At 38.4% G+C, this 17,518-nt stretch overlaps 1 protein-coding gene across 5 annotated transcripts in view; it reads right to left on the bottom strand.

Annotated features, from left to right (window-relative positions):
* Positions 1 to 2,478: 2,478 nt before the first annotated feature.
* The window catches only part of STXBP4 (syntaxin binding protein 4), a 63,960-nt gene continuing 48,920 nt past the window's right edge, over positions 2,479 to 17,518 (bottom strand). For all 5 annotated transcript variants that reach the window (XM_065648045.1, XM_065648043.1, XM_065648044.1 and 2 more), the window contains 2 exons: positions 16,161 to 16,218; positions 2,479 to 3,122 (listed from right to left, as the gene is read on the bottom strand). In XM_065648045.1, coding sequence (XP_065504117.1) covers positions 3,011 to 3,122; positions 16,161 to 16,218 — 170 coding nt within the window. In that variant the 3' untranslated portion in view covers positions 2,479 to 3,010. The remainder of the gene's footprint in view (positions 3,123 to 16,160; positions 16,219 to 17,518) is intronic.

Genomic DNA, 17,518 nt, shown 5'->3' with positions numbered 1-17,518 from the left:
CATTCCCTTATATAGCTGCATTTTCATGATTTCAAAGGATATAATGTGCACTTTCATTTCTTTTCCACTTTTTTTATTCTGGAAAAAAATGAAAAGTTGTTTACATTGTTGTATATTTTGACAACTGCTCTTTACAAATTCTTTTTAAGTTACCCTAGAATCATCTTCTCTATATACACAATTCAGCTTAATAAAAATAATTTCACAAACTATTTCACAGAAAGGAAGAGGCAAGAGGAGATAGAGAGAAATAACCTAGGAAACAAGTATGCCAGCGTACAAAAATAGATTAGAACATTTGGAGATTGCAGGTATGAAAATGTAGTCTCGATAATGGAGAATCTGAACTAGTGGACTATCTGAAGAGGTAACGCTTGCTGGAGAAGCAGCTAGATAGATGCAGAGATCTATTTCTAGGCAAATTTATAGGAGAGAGGGAGAAATAGTCTCCAAGTTTCTGCAGCGTTCTCCTGCGTGGGTGGAGGCGAGCGGAGCAGGCAGAGCGCCAGCGCCTGGTCTCTGTTTCTCCCCTCTCGCGCACAGCAGCCCCTGCCCCGCACGCTCGGGGTCAAGGTCATTACCAGCTCCCCAGGACGCGCGCGCATCGCCATCCTCCTCCCGCTGATCGGGCAGAGGGACGGCTTGGAATGGCTGTTCATGAAGTCCCTGCGCGTGCAGCCTGCCTGATCCGGAGTCTCCTGTCCCTAAATAGCCTCTCCCGTTTGAAACACCCAGCTAGCCGTCACAGAGCCACAAGCAGCGTAAATCGAGACTGCGAGGGTCAAGGGGAGATTCAAACCTCTCAGAAAACTGGAATCTATATGCAAGCTGGATAGCACGGAAGTATGAAGTGAAAGCGCCTGTCATAAACCATCCAAATGACTACTTAGGCTACAGCAAATATCGCAAGGGATTCAGAGCATTATATATCCTCTATGGGCCATGAGGCTGTGCCATTTTCAGAAAAGACATTTAAATAAAAATGCTTCTACAGTGTCCAAACCTGGAACTGAAGCACATGCTCTGTGCCTTCAGGTTGTGCTCTCCGGGAACACAAAGGAGGCTGTGAAGCACGTAGGAGCCATTGGAGCAAAATGTGGCTAAAGCATTTATGTGTTATTGCTATGAGAAGTTTTCTTAGAAGTATAAGTTACTGTGGGTCTGCTGAGCAAGCTTCTTCCTAATCCACACCACCTGTGTAGATTCATGGATAATTTGGTTCTGACCTAGTTAAAAGTACAAACCACATTTTTCCTATTTGCTTATTCAATATATCCTGACATCTACTCCCAGCAAAGCCTGCAAAAAACTCCTTTGCAAGCTGCACTTTGTTCCGGCAGGAAGAACGTTTGGTGATGTGCTCTACAGCGCACAGGCCAAATGCAGCAGATTGCTGCACTGCTATTCAAAGAAGTGGCTTGACTTAGATTTTTTAAAAAGGTATACAATTTGTGATTCAAGAAGATCAACAGCTACAGTGTGCCTGACTTGGCTAAGGACAGAGTGTGGCATAGGCACCAGAACCATAGATAAGTCTGGTCTACATATCCCTTCCTCAGGGTACAAGGGTATTTAAATCCAGTGCCACACCTGCGGCAGACAGACCTCAAAAATGTGATTGCGCAGCCTCATCCCTTTGTGTTGGCCAACAGAGGTGAGCTGGAGTGCAGAGTGTGCCTGAACCTTTCCAGGGACGTTCTGAAGTCCTTAAGTGTGAGGCTCAGAACAATGCAGATTGCAGCCTGTGCCTTCCTCACGCGGTTACAATCCCATTTTCCTTCTTGGACTTGAGGTCAGAGATAGTTTTCCTTTGGCATATTCATCAGTGCTTCTGCAAAGTTTCAGGTCTTTCATTCATTAGTCAATACCTACCACGTCTATTATTCACATACACGTGCTAGTGCTAGAGTTAGGTTATGGTTGGACTCAATGATCCTGAGGGTCTCTTCCAACTGAAATGATTCTATGATTCTATGTAAAAAAAGCCACCAGAAAAACGTAGCACAGACTCATATATTTGACGAAGCTGACATCATACATTGTGCTGTGAATAATGAGATTTAAAATATCCTGTGCTATTAGGGTACAGTGAAACCTGTTCATTAGCTTGCACTAGCACCCCCTGTAATTTTCTTTACCCTCTTTAAATCATCACCAGTGTGTGCAAAATGATTTTGTTCTACTTACAGATCAATTTTGAGGAGGTGACTGATTTCTGCTGATCCTGGAGGTGGTTTCACAGGTTTCATTGTACTTGAAACTTCACAGCTTCCACTCAAGTATTTGATGCATGTATCAGTTTAACAGAATACAAAAGTAGAATAATTTTCATTCTTGCCTCATATTGTTGACAGAGTATGGTGTCCTCTACCAAAACTGTTTCTTTTTACTTGACAACTTATCAAAGACTCATTTTTCTAAAGCCCAACCACCAACCTTACTAAGTATTCATTTTAAAAGTCATCAGGGCTCCAATACTTGTAATAAATTGCTAAATTTTTATTAGCAAAACTTATTGGCAAATTGCTTCCATAAAAATCAAAGTTAAAGAAAAGGTATCTACATGCCGCTCACTAGCATTGGTTAAAAGAAGGAAAAAGGTCACCTTGCACCTTTCAGTGAACGATTACCTGGAATTTACCATGTGAAATTACAACCAGTGGCCCAATCTTGGCTCTCATGCTGGTGAAAGCTGTGAAAATTTCCCTTCAGGTCAGTGAAGTTATGCCAGGAGAGAAGTCACGAAAAGACTGGATTGGGCTCTAGGATAAGACTGATCTCCGCACACTGAACTGGGACGGATTAAAGACTGAAGGGAGATTTCTGCAACACCTGCAGCTTTTGTAGCAGCAATAAACCCACCTGAAAGACTGGCAGAACCTCCTCTGACCTGAAGAGAAACGTCATCAGGTACTATTACATTAGACTAGAAAACACATAGATTAAAAAGTGTGCACCTTCTCACTAATGTACGGAAACTAGACAAACTACTTTCTGCCAACAGACGTCCTCAGCTCTTGGACCCGGGGAGTTCTCTTATTCCATCGTCATCATCCTCAGAGCAAAGCAAGCTCAGTGCGCTTGTTACAGGATGGATCCACGACGTTGTCTGTGTTACATGGCTAAAAAGAAACCAGAAATGCTGTTAGCAACCCAAAAGAGGTTCACAAGACATACCAAATGGAGCCTGGAGTTGTCATAACGACAACACTTTCAAATACAGAGTTCTCTTTTTCTTGCTAGCTGTGAGATTCTACAGACAAAATGTGGAGTCTTCTGGGTGCTAGAACCTGGACTGAAGGTCTCATTTTCCAATATATTAGAGAGAATGCTTTTGTTGGAGACTCCTGATACAGACTGGGGACATTTCCTGTGAACAGAGCTGCAGACAGTTAATCCAACAACAGAGCACAGCCCAGACTAGCAAAGTCTCACAAAACTCCCACAAGCTAGCAAGGTATTGACTTTGCCGTCATACCAGTTAAGGGCTGAGGCACAGCGGTCAAGAGGGAGTTGACCCAATGTGGAATCACGTCATAGAAATACGCTCAGTTTGTTAGAACATGAATTAATATTCTAGCGCCATTAAGCCATTTCTCTTCTTGCAGAAAAAGGCTGGTGAATAAATAAAAAAAATGATGTTTTTTTACATGTCCTCTAGACCAAATTCTGGACATGCTTCCACAGCCTTTAAACATGTAACAGAAGGGAGTCAGTACTACTTTTTAAGGCTTAAACCCTACATTTGACTTGCAGTCTAAGGTGCTTTATAGGTTTTTTTTAAAGATTGTATATGAATGGAAAGAACCTGATGAAGGCTCAGTAAGGACAGATAAATGGAATAGGTTTCCTGTTTGCAGGTGAGAACACTGCACACCTCATGATGGGCGGTATGCGCGCCAGCCATACTGTGTGTGGGCAAGACACAGCCTCTTCTGCCTTCTGGAATAACGTGTTCTTGGTGAAGGAAAGAGCTTCTTTTCGCTTAAAAAAATCTTGCTAATAAATTCACAGTTTTTACAGTCAAGTCAGTGCAAAGATGAATTTTGTAATACGAGTTCATTACAAGAACTAGCTGAAAAATACCGTACATCTAAAATGCTGTACATACATATTGTACCATGACAGACAAACAGCTCTTCTCACAGGCTATAACACAGAGTGTCCCTAAAGCCCAGGCCTATACGCACCTTTCAGGTGCACTGGTTTAATTAAATATGAAGTGCCACTATGGAACTACCCTAGATTTACTTCTTCGAGTGAAAACAGATTTTGTCTTTCTGTCTTCAAGAGCGCTCTCTTCAATATCCGATTATGGAAATTGATATGTTAAAATAGGAGAATGAATCGATGTTCCACTGCACTGAGTTATGGGTATGGGGATCACTTTTCCAGCCAACACTATCGTGCTATGATCTTATCTTGTATTCACAGCTTTCACTTGAGTATATGGAGCTCAGAGTAAGTTGGGTGTGACAAGGACAACAATAGTGCTCTCCAAGATGTAAATATGATGCTAACAAAAATCACATCTTGAGCTGCATTTAATAGATTAATCTCTCTCTGAACTGGTAATCTGTGAATTTAGCCATTACTTCAGTCGAAACACCACCTGAGTAAGGACCAAGCAAGAAGAACAAAATGTGAAAGATAAAGGTCATATCGTCAGTTCCTACCCCTAAAAAACCCAACAAGCCCAAAAGCTCCAGTTATGTGTAAAAATAATGCATACGTGCTTTTTTGGTCAGGGCAGCACTGGATGGACTCCACTCCCTCACGAGTGTATTACAAAAATGTGCAGCGCCGTACTGGAGCTGTAGATCCATCTCTCAGAAGTTAAAACAGAAATATAACCGAACGATGTGTAGCTACAGAAAATACAACACAGCAGATACTGACCACTCTCAAGTACAGTAATCATTTCATTCTAAGAAAATGAATGTACCATTTTTACTAGGAATGAGAGCAACTTTCCAGAAATCTCCAACGTTTACCTTTAGAAAGTCGGATGACAGTCAGCATGAGGAATATGAAGAGAGTCTTTATACACCATTTTATGAGAGATTTGTGAATAAAATTCCATTTTAAGAGGAAATCTGTCTAATCAAAAACATCATTCCCATTATTCCACAGCACAGGAAAATATATATGTTTGTATTTATATTATGAATATATTGATATTTGTAAACATACTGTGGAAAATGCCTTTGCTTAATTTTCCTGCAATGTCTTCTATACTGTCAGGAAATGCCATCTTTTTTTTTTTTTTTTTCAATTAAAGAATTAGTTATTATGGCTTCATACTGAAGATATAACTCTAAATTAAAGTCCCAGCACGTGATTTCATTTATCTGCATAATGACACAGAACTCCTTGCAATACCTGCGGAACCATGGGAGCTGAATGAACCAGATTCCATCCATTCCAGCTCTGCCAATGCAAGATCTATTGCCTGCACTACTACTCTACGTGTTTATATCGTCTGCTTTTATCAAACCATTTCTGAGCAACCCATTACTGAATTTAAATAAGAACAAAACTATGTTTAAATTTCATTTTTTTCCCCATTTGATTTCCCCAGGTAGCATGCCTCGACCTCCTGTGTACCAAAACTCTTAGCTCTATTTTTTCATGAGCACACAGTATCAATCCTGTGAAATGGGAGAAAGTGCACGGGAGTAGAAGAGTTGTGCGGAAGAGCACTCATGGATCTTTGATGTAACCAATTAAAAAATTCTTTGGTAAACGTTTATTCTTCAGAAGATTTTTCCTCCTACATACTTAGGTCCAGGAGGCAAATGACAGCACGCCCAACTTTCTGCTAAGCCCTGTAAGAACTTTTGTTCTCACACAAATGAATGCAAGGATTCTCCTGACCTTTAGTAGTGCAGAATTGTGGCACTGAAATTAGGATTATGATTTTCTATATTCAATGGCATAACATTGTTTAATCACCAGTAAGAAGAGAACTACTTTTCATCCCTTTTCAAAATGTATGGGCAAAATTCTTCTCTAATGTCGATCTGCTGTAAATGGTTCTGATTTAAACTCGGTTCTTTTAAACTTGCACTAGACTTTACCCCTTGAATGCTTCTGGTAGGACAGTTTGTTTTAAACCCTTTGCCAAAATCCTTACTAGGAAAAGAACTCTTATAAATAAACATTAAGTCCAGATACCATGTCTCACATTGTAGACAGACACACACAATACACACAGATTATTTAGGTACAGAATAAATGTATAAACCCTGCTGCTATTTATTTTTAGCTCTCCAAAAGTGCTGTGGCTAAAGAGCTTTGACATAATCAGTCCAAAGAGATAATCCCAGATTTACTGGTTTGCAGAACATTCTTGTATTAGAAATACATCCTCTCTGATTTGTGTGTTAGGGCCAGCAATAAAAGTGAGAGGGAATTCAAATCTGCCTCTAGGTTTTGCTTAATTGATGAAACTGTTTTGAATATTAAAGGAATATTTGGAAAGCCAGTATTACAAATTCTAAATGTAAAATGTTTTACATTTGTAAATGTTCTCATTTAAAAGATTAATTTCATCTTTTCAGAGCAATTAACAATATTTAAAGATTTGTAGGTTTTTAAACACGTCACTACTATTGGAAGGTAGCCGAATTTGTTGTTAGAAAACAGAAACATTTGATCTGGAAATATGTTGGTAGCTGTCTTTTTAACATTACTAAATTGCTGGTCAAATTTCAGAGCTCGGAAAAACAAAACATGAGAACACAGGGAAATTTTTGGCACAGAAATGGCAGCCAATTATTTAAAATACCATTATAATTACCCTCACTATGGCTCTTACTTTCTTGCATGAAGAATGATTTATTTTAAAATGAGAACTTAAGACAACCTTTAAGAAAATAATTATTCAAAGGAAAAAATGTCTGCATCTTTGTCAGATTTTGAGCATTATCGAGACGTGCTTTTCACCTTAAATTGTATTCTCCAACTGAGGTCAAACTCTGGAGCCTAACAGGGAATCAGGAAGAGTCCTGTAGACATCACACCCGCTGCAGGAACCCACAGGCCGTTTAGGAAGGGGGTTTGTGTTGCATTTATCAAAATCAGATCATCTGAAATGAAACATTCTTTCTTTTCTTTCTTTCCCCTTCTTCTTAAAATTGTTTTAAGACTGGACCCTCTTTCAAGGCAGCATTTCAAAAGGAACATGGAGCATGTAACAGTACCCCAGGAGATGCTGGGCAGGTCCTGGAAGAAGATGGCAGTGACCTTGACCGTTACAGGCTGTATTAGACTGAGAGCCCTTCCTAAGGCGACATAAAAGTTTCTTGTATTTCCCTCAGGAATTGCAGATTTTGCTTGAGTACCAGTTAAAGACTGAGGGATATAAAGTGAAACCTCAGAAGAGGGTGTTGCTATTTATTCCTCGATTAAACTGATTTAACACTTGTCTACTAAGACAAACCTATGAGCAATTTCAGAAGGCAGTTATCCCTAAGAGGATTTACATAGCCAAATAGTGTGCTACATCATTAAAAATTGTTAACAGTAAACGAATGGCCCAAGACAAATTGAAAACATTAATAACAGTAAGATCTGCGCCAAAGCTGAACAAGCCCAAAGGTTTGAGTGACAGGATATGCAAACTTTTCACTTTTTAAGCACGACCTGAAATCTGTCTCACCCCAGTACTAGCCGACTGCTATTACTCGGTTTTAATGTATGCAGTTACACATAACTCTGTGTCTGTAAGCGAACACCATAAAAATTCCGGTGCAGTTTGTTTGCAAATGCATCAGCACGTGAAGATGGGCTGTGTCAGTCTGTGAAGAGTTGCACAACCAGGCTCCTCACTTCGCATCAGTCCTGTCTTATCATCACGGGCTTGATACCTTGGTTAGATCCATGTTGCAGACTTAGGCCAAAATCACGTTTTTTCCTACGACAGCCTAGAGCACGCTCAAAACTTATGTTTAAGCGTATACTAAAATGAATTAAAGCCTAAGTGATGGCTTAGGCCCATGCTTCAGATGAAACAGATACTTCAAGTCCTTGCTGTGCATTGTTCTGCCTCCGATGAGCCTCCCAAAGCCCCGGGAGATCTGGGAGAACTGAGGGTGCACGTGGTTTATTCCACAAGTGCCAAATTCTACCCTAACAATGGAAAATTTAATAGGAGTCTAAACTTGCACATTTCCAGTTCCAGTCACAAAAGGCAACTAGATAGGTGTGAATTAGATCTTCGATTACAACAGAGTAAAACTACCCAGCAGAGGTAACAAAAATCAGCACACTGAGTTCAGTGGGATTTATAGGTCTAGAGCAAAAAAATAACTTCACCTTCATATATTTTCTCACAGAAGAAATTTTAACAACTGCCTTATATGATAGGCCAGAACCTGGACAGAGGGTGCAGTATCTGTGGAAGCTGAAAGAATTTTTCTCCATTTTGGTTCTTGATATTCCAAACCAAACAGCCTCTCAGGAAAAAAAAAATGCCCAACCAAAAGCAGCTTAAGGTCTTAACATTCTTGTATTACAAGCTCATGTTATCATAAAATCCAGTGCCAAGTTTCCTAGTTTTACATCTGAGGTTATTTTCCTTATGGCCACGCCAAATGATTTCAGTGAAAATCAGAGAAACTGAATTCCCTACAACCCAAGTATCTATATGAACCATTTCTAAACCGTAGAAATTATTTTAAATGTTTTTCATCTTATCCTGGCTATCTGTAAGTCCTCATGAATTTTTAGTTAGCAAAACATTTTACATGAAATCATTATTGTGTCTTTTAATAACAAGTCTTCCTTCGTTCAACAGTGACTGTGAACAAAGACCAACCAGTGGGCACAGTTTTGGAAGAGCACTATTACTTCTGGATATATTTATTCCTAGTGAGCAACTTGAGACACAGCAAAGAGTCACGTAGTTCAGATGCCAGGTGTTAACACTTTGTGAAAATACAAGTTCTCTGAGACGTCTTAAGTCGGTTATGCAAAAACCAAAAATGCCAGGATTACCCAAATTCATATGGCCATGTCTGAAAGTGTTTGAACTGATGTTGAGCTGACAGATGCAGAGAGATTTGGATCATCATTATACATTAAAAGCTAGTAAATAACAGTTAGCACTTAGTCAGTGCTGAGCCAGTTTTATTTAAATATTTGCAGCCTCTTATGACTACATAACTATTCTTTCCTCTATTTTCAGATAGGAGGACTTGAGGATGACAGGTAAAGAGAAACATTTTAAAAAGCAACCTGTATTTTTGAGTGACACGTAAAATAGGAAAGGTCCAGTTTTAAGAGTTGCAAAGTAATTGCAGTTTTCTTTGAACTCAATGAAAAGAGAGAGCACTCCGTGCCCCAAAATACCCACTTCCTACTCACAAAACATTGAAGTTATTAAGATGGGGACACCTACGATGATGGTTTTGATAACTGATAATTTTGGTGCAACTAACTAGCGTAGCGCTATGCAGGGAGCTGGGAGCAGAGCTGGTGGCGCTGGGCTCAGTCCGGGGGGTTTCAATCGCACGTTCGGTGCAGCAGATCACGGGTTTTCTTAGTTTGCTGCTCTGAAATCACTGAAACTTGAGTGGAACATACAGAATTTTACTTCCAGATCAGCTCTGCTATGATTTGAACTTTACTGAACTTGGTTTCTTCTAGGAAGGGCCACTCCAACCATGACTTAGATAACGTGCAGCTAACTGGTAAATTGTAATATACCAGTATATCCTGGAACAGGACAGCAGAGATGAAGCTGAAGACACCTCAGTACGTTGGGTTTTGGGTCCTTCTTTTATAATGCAGTAGAAATGTGTAAAGTACACTTATCAAAGGAACAGCTTTGTTTTTTCAATTTAGCATGCAGTAAATAAAATCAACTGTGATTTATTTTCCTCTTATGATGATACCTTTAGCTCTCGTGCTATAAAACATCAATGTTTATACTACAGAAGTTCTTAATCTACAACACATGCTTTGCTATTCTTAGATCAGTCATAAAATCACAAACAGCTTCTGTGAAAACCCAGCTTTCAGTAAAATTAATGATGGCTCCTTCCCAAGCAAACTCAAACAAAACAGAATATTATAAAATAAATAAGAATGACGTGTGGGCTTTCCAGGTAGAAGCTTGCCTTGTTAGGTATGATTTCAAAAGCTACCAGAACACATCACATGTGGTTTTTATTATTTGTATTTTACAAGTATTGACTTAAGTCTCTTACTTAATATGAACCAAATTCTATTCTCACTTGTACTGGTAAACTCTCAGAGCACTTTCATTGCCTACTCTGTCACACTGAAGCACACAATACTTCCATATGAAACTTTCTGCTGAAAGACAGCACTAAATCAAATATTACCATTTCCCCTTTGATATAAGATAGAAAGCATCACAGACCCTAATGCATCTAAGGGAAAAGATCCAAGAACATGAAAATATCTGGGAACTTTTGGTTGCTTTTCAGGAAAATCTAATTCAAGATAAATGTTCTTGAGGAGAATAACAGTTAATGTGGAATAGTTGGAACCTAGTCCTATTAAAAAGCTAGAAAAACAGTGTTTACAGGGGCAAAATTCACAGCTGGTCCTTACAAACTGTATACATATGCAAGGAGTGGGTGGGAGTGGGAGGGAGAATAGCAAGGCCTTACCTAATTTTAGGTGCCAGTCTCATGATACAGAGCTGCCATATGTTAAAGGTGAACATAGTGGAAGGATGGAAGAGATTAACTACAATGCGTTTTCTGGGAAAAAAATTAGCGTCCTAGGTATGCTTTTTTATACTGTTCCTGTGTGACTCTAAACCACCAGTGTATAACCATTAATTAATTAGCATCTATGGTACTTCACTGGGAGAGCAAAGTTATGCATAGACTCTTCCTCCTATTTAAAAATCGAACCCAGAATTTTGTTCTAATAATGGTTACGACACTTAATAAACTCATTCAGTGTTACAGCTGAACTAAGCCTGGGCAAAACCAGCCACATCACCAACTTTAAAAGTGAACAAGAGGAACCTTCTCTTACTCACAAAACTTTTCCCATCCTAGTGCCTCCCTGCTGACTGGTAGGTGCGCACACACACACATCTGGATGTAGGTGATACACCATGGGGGCTTGTCAGCCTCTTTGTGTTTCCGGGTTTTACAGATAAAATGTCTGTTTGGGACAGGAATTTGTATTAGAACATGAGTAACTGAATTTATCACCACAGAAGAACAGCCATCTTAATCATCTAGTAGGTAAAATTAATTAATATGTAACTTTTTTACCTTATTATGTGAGGCCTCTTCAATACACTGGTCCTCCAAGTTCAAGACAGACATTGGAACAATTGGAGAGGATCCAGTGGAGGGTCATCAAGATGATTAGAGGGATGGAGAACTTGGCACATGAAGAAATGTTGAAGGAATTGGGTTTGTTTGGTCTAGAGAAGAGAAAGCTCAGGGGGTGGGCTGTGGGTGTCTAATCAAAGTCTTCCAGTCCCTAAAAGGTAGTTATAAAGAAAATGGAGGCATTCTTCTCACAAAGATGTACGGTGACAGACAAGAAGCAATGGGCACAAGTTGCTTCAGGGGAAATTCCGTCTACGTTTAAAAAAATGGTCTTCACTGTGAGAACAATTAAACATTGGCATAGGGTGCCCTGATAGGTGGTGGAATCTCCCTCACTGGAAATATCCAAGACTTGGGCTCTGGATAACTTACACTTCAACAGAAGGTTAAACAAGATGACCTCCAGACACCCTTCCAAGCTCGACTTTTCTATGGTTTTACTCTACAATTTTGGAACTCAAATGGACTGCTGAAAACCCCATTAGGCTACATTCAACCGTCACTTTGAGCAAATGAGGTCAGAATCTCAACTCTTCTTAACCAAAACGGCCAATTATAAACAGTGATAGAAATATCAAATGTTAATTGGTGAGAAAACAGGCACCAGTAACGTGTTTCTATTCCACATTAATTGATGAGGCATCGATCTGGTGCTGTGTATAAATTGGATATGACTGACTATCTTGCTACACGCAGAATAAAATAGTGCTTGCTCTCTCCAGTATTTTAAATGACACTAGGTTATCTTAAAACCTGTCTGGGGCCAAATTCACTCAGCAAGAGGAAATCTCAGTTCTACTAGCAATGAAGCTGGTCCCCAACTTTCAGTCTACTAGTGTAATTTTTGACCATTTGATAACTGTTAAATTATGTTGTATTAGTAAGACCCACCAGCAGTCCAAAAGGTAGTTTTCTCACACTTGCCAGTACTTTGTCACTGTTATTAGCAACCGGGCTGGTGGAAAATAACTTACTGAGAGACTGAAATTATTTCCTGACTAAAAGAGGTGATTTCAAAAACTGTCTTAAGGTCAGCATTCATGGACAAGCTACAGCTTTTCCTGCTAGGTACAGAGAGCTGTTCGGTCCCTCAGGAATACAGCCATGTAAATGTTTTATTCATGTCAGTTATTCACATAAGTGGGTTTCACTTTAGTGTGTAACACAAGCCAGCTGGTTTGCTTCTTTTAAACTCTGTTTTCTCATGCACTTCATATTGCTACACCCCCTTCAGAGATATTTATGGAAATTTCACAGCAAGCTGTCTCAAGCTTATGTGCTATTAAGATTCCATTCCAGGGTGTTTACTGCATTAGATTTATAACATAGAGATTTATGGACTCAGCTATTTGATGGCCCAATAAAGCACATTGGAACTGAAGGCAACCACTAATTAAAATAATATTTGATTGTCCTTAGCATATTGTAAAACTGCTGTGGGTTTAAAGAGAGCCATTGCAGCTTCTATATAGCCTCACGGCCTAACTGCATAATAAGAAAACTGACAGTTCACAGATAACATCGGTTTAATTGTGGCTACACTTCGGGGATTATAACTTGTTTTTCCATCTGTTTGTATACAAGGAAGTGGGCTAGTGTTGAAATACTCTTAAGCACCTCATGGCCTTGGCTGTTCTAAACACCAAAGAATAAAAGGATTGAAATTCACAGCCAGAGAGAACAAGAAGGTTACAGCATTAATACCAGGGCTGTAAAGTATCAACTATTCTGCTAATCCCCATTTAAACAATTAGATTAAATCCTACTGAAAAGGATCAGCTGATAAGATGCACCTCAAGCTAAGTTCCTCCTAGACAAGGGTTTTTTCAATATTGAGTAGAATTTTCATCATGAAATCTCTGCCTTCCAATGTTAGAAACAAGGGACTTTTGCAACCCCTGCTCCTTGCTCTAAATAGTTAACTTTCTCAGGCTGACTTCATACACATTATGAAATGTAGAAAGGGGTATGAGTTCTCAAGCATGCAAAAAGCCTGGCTTATGCTTTGTAACGGCATTTAGAAACAGCAATGACAGCAAAATAAGGAAATAGTTAAAAGGAATATTAATTACCATGATGTCTTCTTGCAGTGCTCAGTTCATTCCACTCTAATAAGCTGCATTAAGAGCTCTTAATACCACTTCAGTGGGGTGGCTCCATTCAGAATAGAAGTTTTTAAACAGTGGTCATGGAAGAGTGATTTCATATCCCTCTCTGCAACTAAAATGGATAGAATTTCCTTGCCTGCCACGTGAAGACTCGGCAGAACTATATAGGACAGATTTCAGAAGGTAACAATGACAGAAAACCTGGGGCACCATCACTTGTAAAGCTGGGAGCACGTTAAGAAGAGACAAAAACATTCCTCAGTCATTAGCAAGATCAGATATGCAAAAATTCGTGAAAAAGCTTTTTCATGTGAACTACTCAATTCAAATCTGTAGTTTCAGCAAGTGGGGATAATATGCAAAACATCTGATGTTTTCTGCAAATTAGGCTTCCCCCACCTAGACGAGCTGAGATTCTACTGTGGCTAATATGCATCTGATCCTCACATCTGCAGTAGCTCAGCTCAGCAGCCAAGTGAAGAATTCCAAAGACACACGTCTTGCGCATATTCAGCAAATCAAGCTTTCTGCTGAGTCATCAACATAAGTACTTGAATGAAAAGCACAGTAACAAAACCGGAAAACAACAAGAGAGAAGGAAAATGTTTCAAGAATGTGAGATTTCTTCTGTTGTGCTGCCAAGTTTTATTTGCTGTTATTGCTAGATAATACTATTTTCAAGCTCGGCTTCCAGTTATGCCAGTATAAACCCAGAGTATCACAAGTGTTTGACCCAGAACAGCATCCAGCACCCACCTTAAATTTCCAACTACCCCATAACGGCTCCCTGGATCAACAGATTGGGACCAAGGCAACAGTGCTCTATTTTAATAGTTGCTCTTGTATTTATTTCCATTGCTATGAAATTGGCTCCTCATTCACTTTCATTTCCTAAGTTATTTTTCTGCAATTTTTTTTTTGGTAGAAATCCATGTAGTAACCTACATTTGTCTGAAAAGAAAAGCCGCCCTTTGATTAGAGCTGGAATGCAGCATCATATACAGTGTGTTTGGAAACCTCTGCAGAAAAACCCCATGTCTGCCTTAATACATCTAGCTTGAGGCACCACGGGGTGAGTCAAGGACAACAGAGCAGTATGTTTGGGAAAAAAAAAGAAAAAAAAAATGTCCCTGCTTTTCTTGGCTAGCTAATACACAAACTTCAATGCTATTTACGTGACTTTTATAAGAGTTTGGGATAAAAGTGATTTTATTTCACTGCAATGATTTATTTGTTGCCCTGTCTTTTACGAATCCACCTGCAAAATAGTGACTTCCTGGAACCTATAAGAATTAAACATGTGAATTTCAGCAGCTAGAATAACTTGCTACTAATTAAACAATGATTCATGACATATATAATGAGGAGGAATTACATTTTTTACCCATTGTTTCAATCTGTTAGAGGAATAATAAAAACCCCCTATTATATGAATTATTGTTCACTATATTCTGGAAAAAAACAACAGCATATTGTCCAATTCACTTCCTGAAGCTTCTGGAATGTATAACATGAGCTATTTCATTTTCATGTCTTTTTCCTCCAGAATCAGAGAATACAATTTTTTTAAAAAAAATCTTTCCTATAGTATACAACAAATTCTTTTAAATTTATCAAATAGGTCTTTGTGAAAAAGCTTTCAATTCTCTACCTGCAAGACATCAGCACTATACAAACCATACTTTGGATTTGGTTAAAATAACAATATAATTTTTTATTTCCACCTTTTGTAAAGAATGCATTTGTGCTGCATATTTTCCTCTAGTGTTCTGGAAAAATTATCCCTATGGAAATCTTATAGTTAAGGAAAGCCAAAAAGCAAGTAACAAGGGCCCAAGCTTACTGCTTTGTTGTTTTTTTCTTCCCCAGGTGATTACATCTTCACGTGATTACTGCTTTTAAAGCTTTTGTAGAGGTTTTCTTTATGCTTTAGACACTGTGTTATTGCAACATTTTATCAATGTCACCTTTCCTCTAGTCTCTGGAGAGTTCTGAAAAATTAATTTGCTCGCAATGTCTTCTAAAAAGTCACAGCTAACAGACATATTTTTCTGTAATTTTTTGGTGGGGCTGCACAATATCTGCTCGCTGTTGCAATGTGTATCGCCTGGCAGTGAACCTCTCTATTACTTAATATAAGTATTTCCAATAAGCCAGTTATGAAGAGAATGGCGCTACCTTTGGCATCCCCTTGAAAATGTAGAAAGCAAACCCTATGGAAACCACATGTATAATTTTCATGGGGTAAAAATCAAGAACAAAAAGTAGTACATATGAGAATGAGATAGAAGGCTTTAGCACCTGCCGTAGCTTCAGGGGCATTATTAATGGAATAAAAGTTGCTTAACCTGCTACCAGTGTTACTGTGAAATGTCAATATTCTGTGATACTCAAATTGGTAAACCTCCATTTATCATCTTAAGAGTAAAGGGTAGAGTATAATGACTTCTAAATTAAAGATGTGGCAGTTGTAAATCTTCTGACCATTTAATAAATATAACTAAATGCTTTCAGTCCTGTTCCTTACCCCTCTAGAACCTCCTGGACAGTGAAGTCACAAAAAACCCAGAAAAGGACAAGTTATGTTGGTAATAAAGGCGTATATAATGCATATGACAGTTTTTGTTATTTTAGTTATTTTTCCATTAATTCTAGGTTTAAAAATGTGTTTAGTTTGCTGTGCTTTTATTTCAACTCTGACGCATTTTCCCCCAGAACTACTCACTTGATAAAGTATTTGATTCCGTCTGCTGTATAAGCTTCTTCCCATCCATAAGGCAGACCTAAGATGAAATAAAGAAATAAGATATTTCACAAAGATTAGGTGACACAAAGAACATAGTTTTGAAATGGTGTTAGAATGCCGTGTCATAAAAAGATTATAAATGAATTCTCGCTATTTTTGCAATAGATAATAATATAAACAATACGATTTAATAAATCTTTGCTGGACCACAAAGCTATAAACCATTTGACGATACTTTTATTACTGGCATTTCTTTTGTAGAAGCTGACAGTCTGGTCAAATTAGAGTGTAGCAGCTACGTCTTTTTGGACATTTTATTGTAATTTATACCTATATGAAGTGACCAAAAAAACCCCTATGCCTATGGTCTGCTGAGGTCTGTTTTACTCTGTTTTTACAGCTATTATGCACAGTTGCCAATAACTATATGAGGTAGAAGCCTGGGCAGAATGAAATCCTCTGCTCTTTGGTTTATTACCAACTGCTGTGTTTATACATCATTCTTTGGGAATTTAGACAGAAACTCCAAGACATTTAGAGGCAGATTCAGAGAAAATATGTACAGATATTTCTATGTCTACATATCCTGACAGAAGTTAATTTACTAAATGCATTGTCTAATTTTGTGATTTACAGTAATGTTTCTGGGAGTTAAAGCACTTAATGCTGCAATATTTAGCATAAAATAAGTAATTCTGACAGGGTGCCATTTTTACACGTACTAAGAAGCTGCTCTCTTTTTGCCTTTTCTAATTATCAGTCATGGTAATCTTCAAAACTCAGTCTTGGATTTTGTTCCTCTTTGAAAGTCCCACCCATGAGAAAGACGAGTAATACTTTTAGTAGGGTACTACACTATTTCACTTTAAAAATTTAATTTTCATAGGAAATCTTTACCTTTTCTAGCACTATGTGTTCAAACCCACATGTTTGTAGTGTTTGAAAAGTGCTGGAGAAAGAACGTGCAAAAATGCTCCTGATGTATACTTTTGTGATACTGTATTGCAACATATATAAAAGAAAGTACAAAGTCCTGAAAATTTCCCCCTTTTTTTGAGACTAGAAATACATATATAAAGTTAAAATACGTGTGAAAAATTGTTCTGTAAGTTCTTTGGCTTGAAAGTCATCTCGAAATGTTTGTGTCCTAGGAGTTAAACTATTTTTGTTCAAGTCACAATCTATCTCAAAGACCCGCTCATTAGAACCATCTGTGAGCCTGCTTTAGATTTCAAACTTTTATTTGGAAAATGTGCTGGATTGCACGCACCATGATCTTTGAAAGCTGCTTCAAACCAAGACAAGCCCCAAGCGCACACATATATTTTGGTTTTTCG

Source organism: Caloenas nicobarica, chromosome 18 (genome assembly GCF_036013445.1).
Source record: "Caloenas nicobarica isolate bCalNic1 chromosome 18, bCalNic1.hap1, whole genome shotgun sequence".
In the NCBI taxonomy this organism is placed as follows: domain Eukaryota; kingdom Metazoa; phylum Chordata; class Aves; order Columbiformes; family Columbidae; genus Caloenas; species Caloenas nicobarica.
Note: the sequence above shows the minus strand (reverse complement) of the source record. Positions and strands in the feature narration are given on the sequence as shown.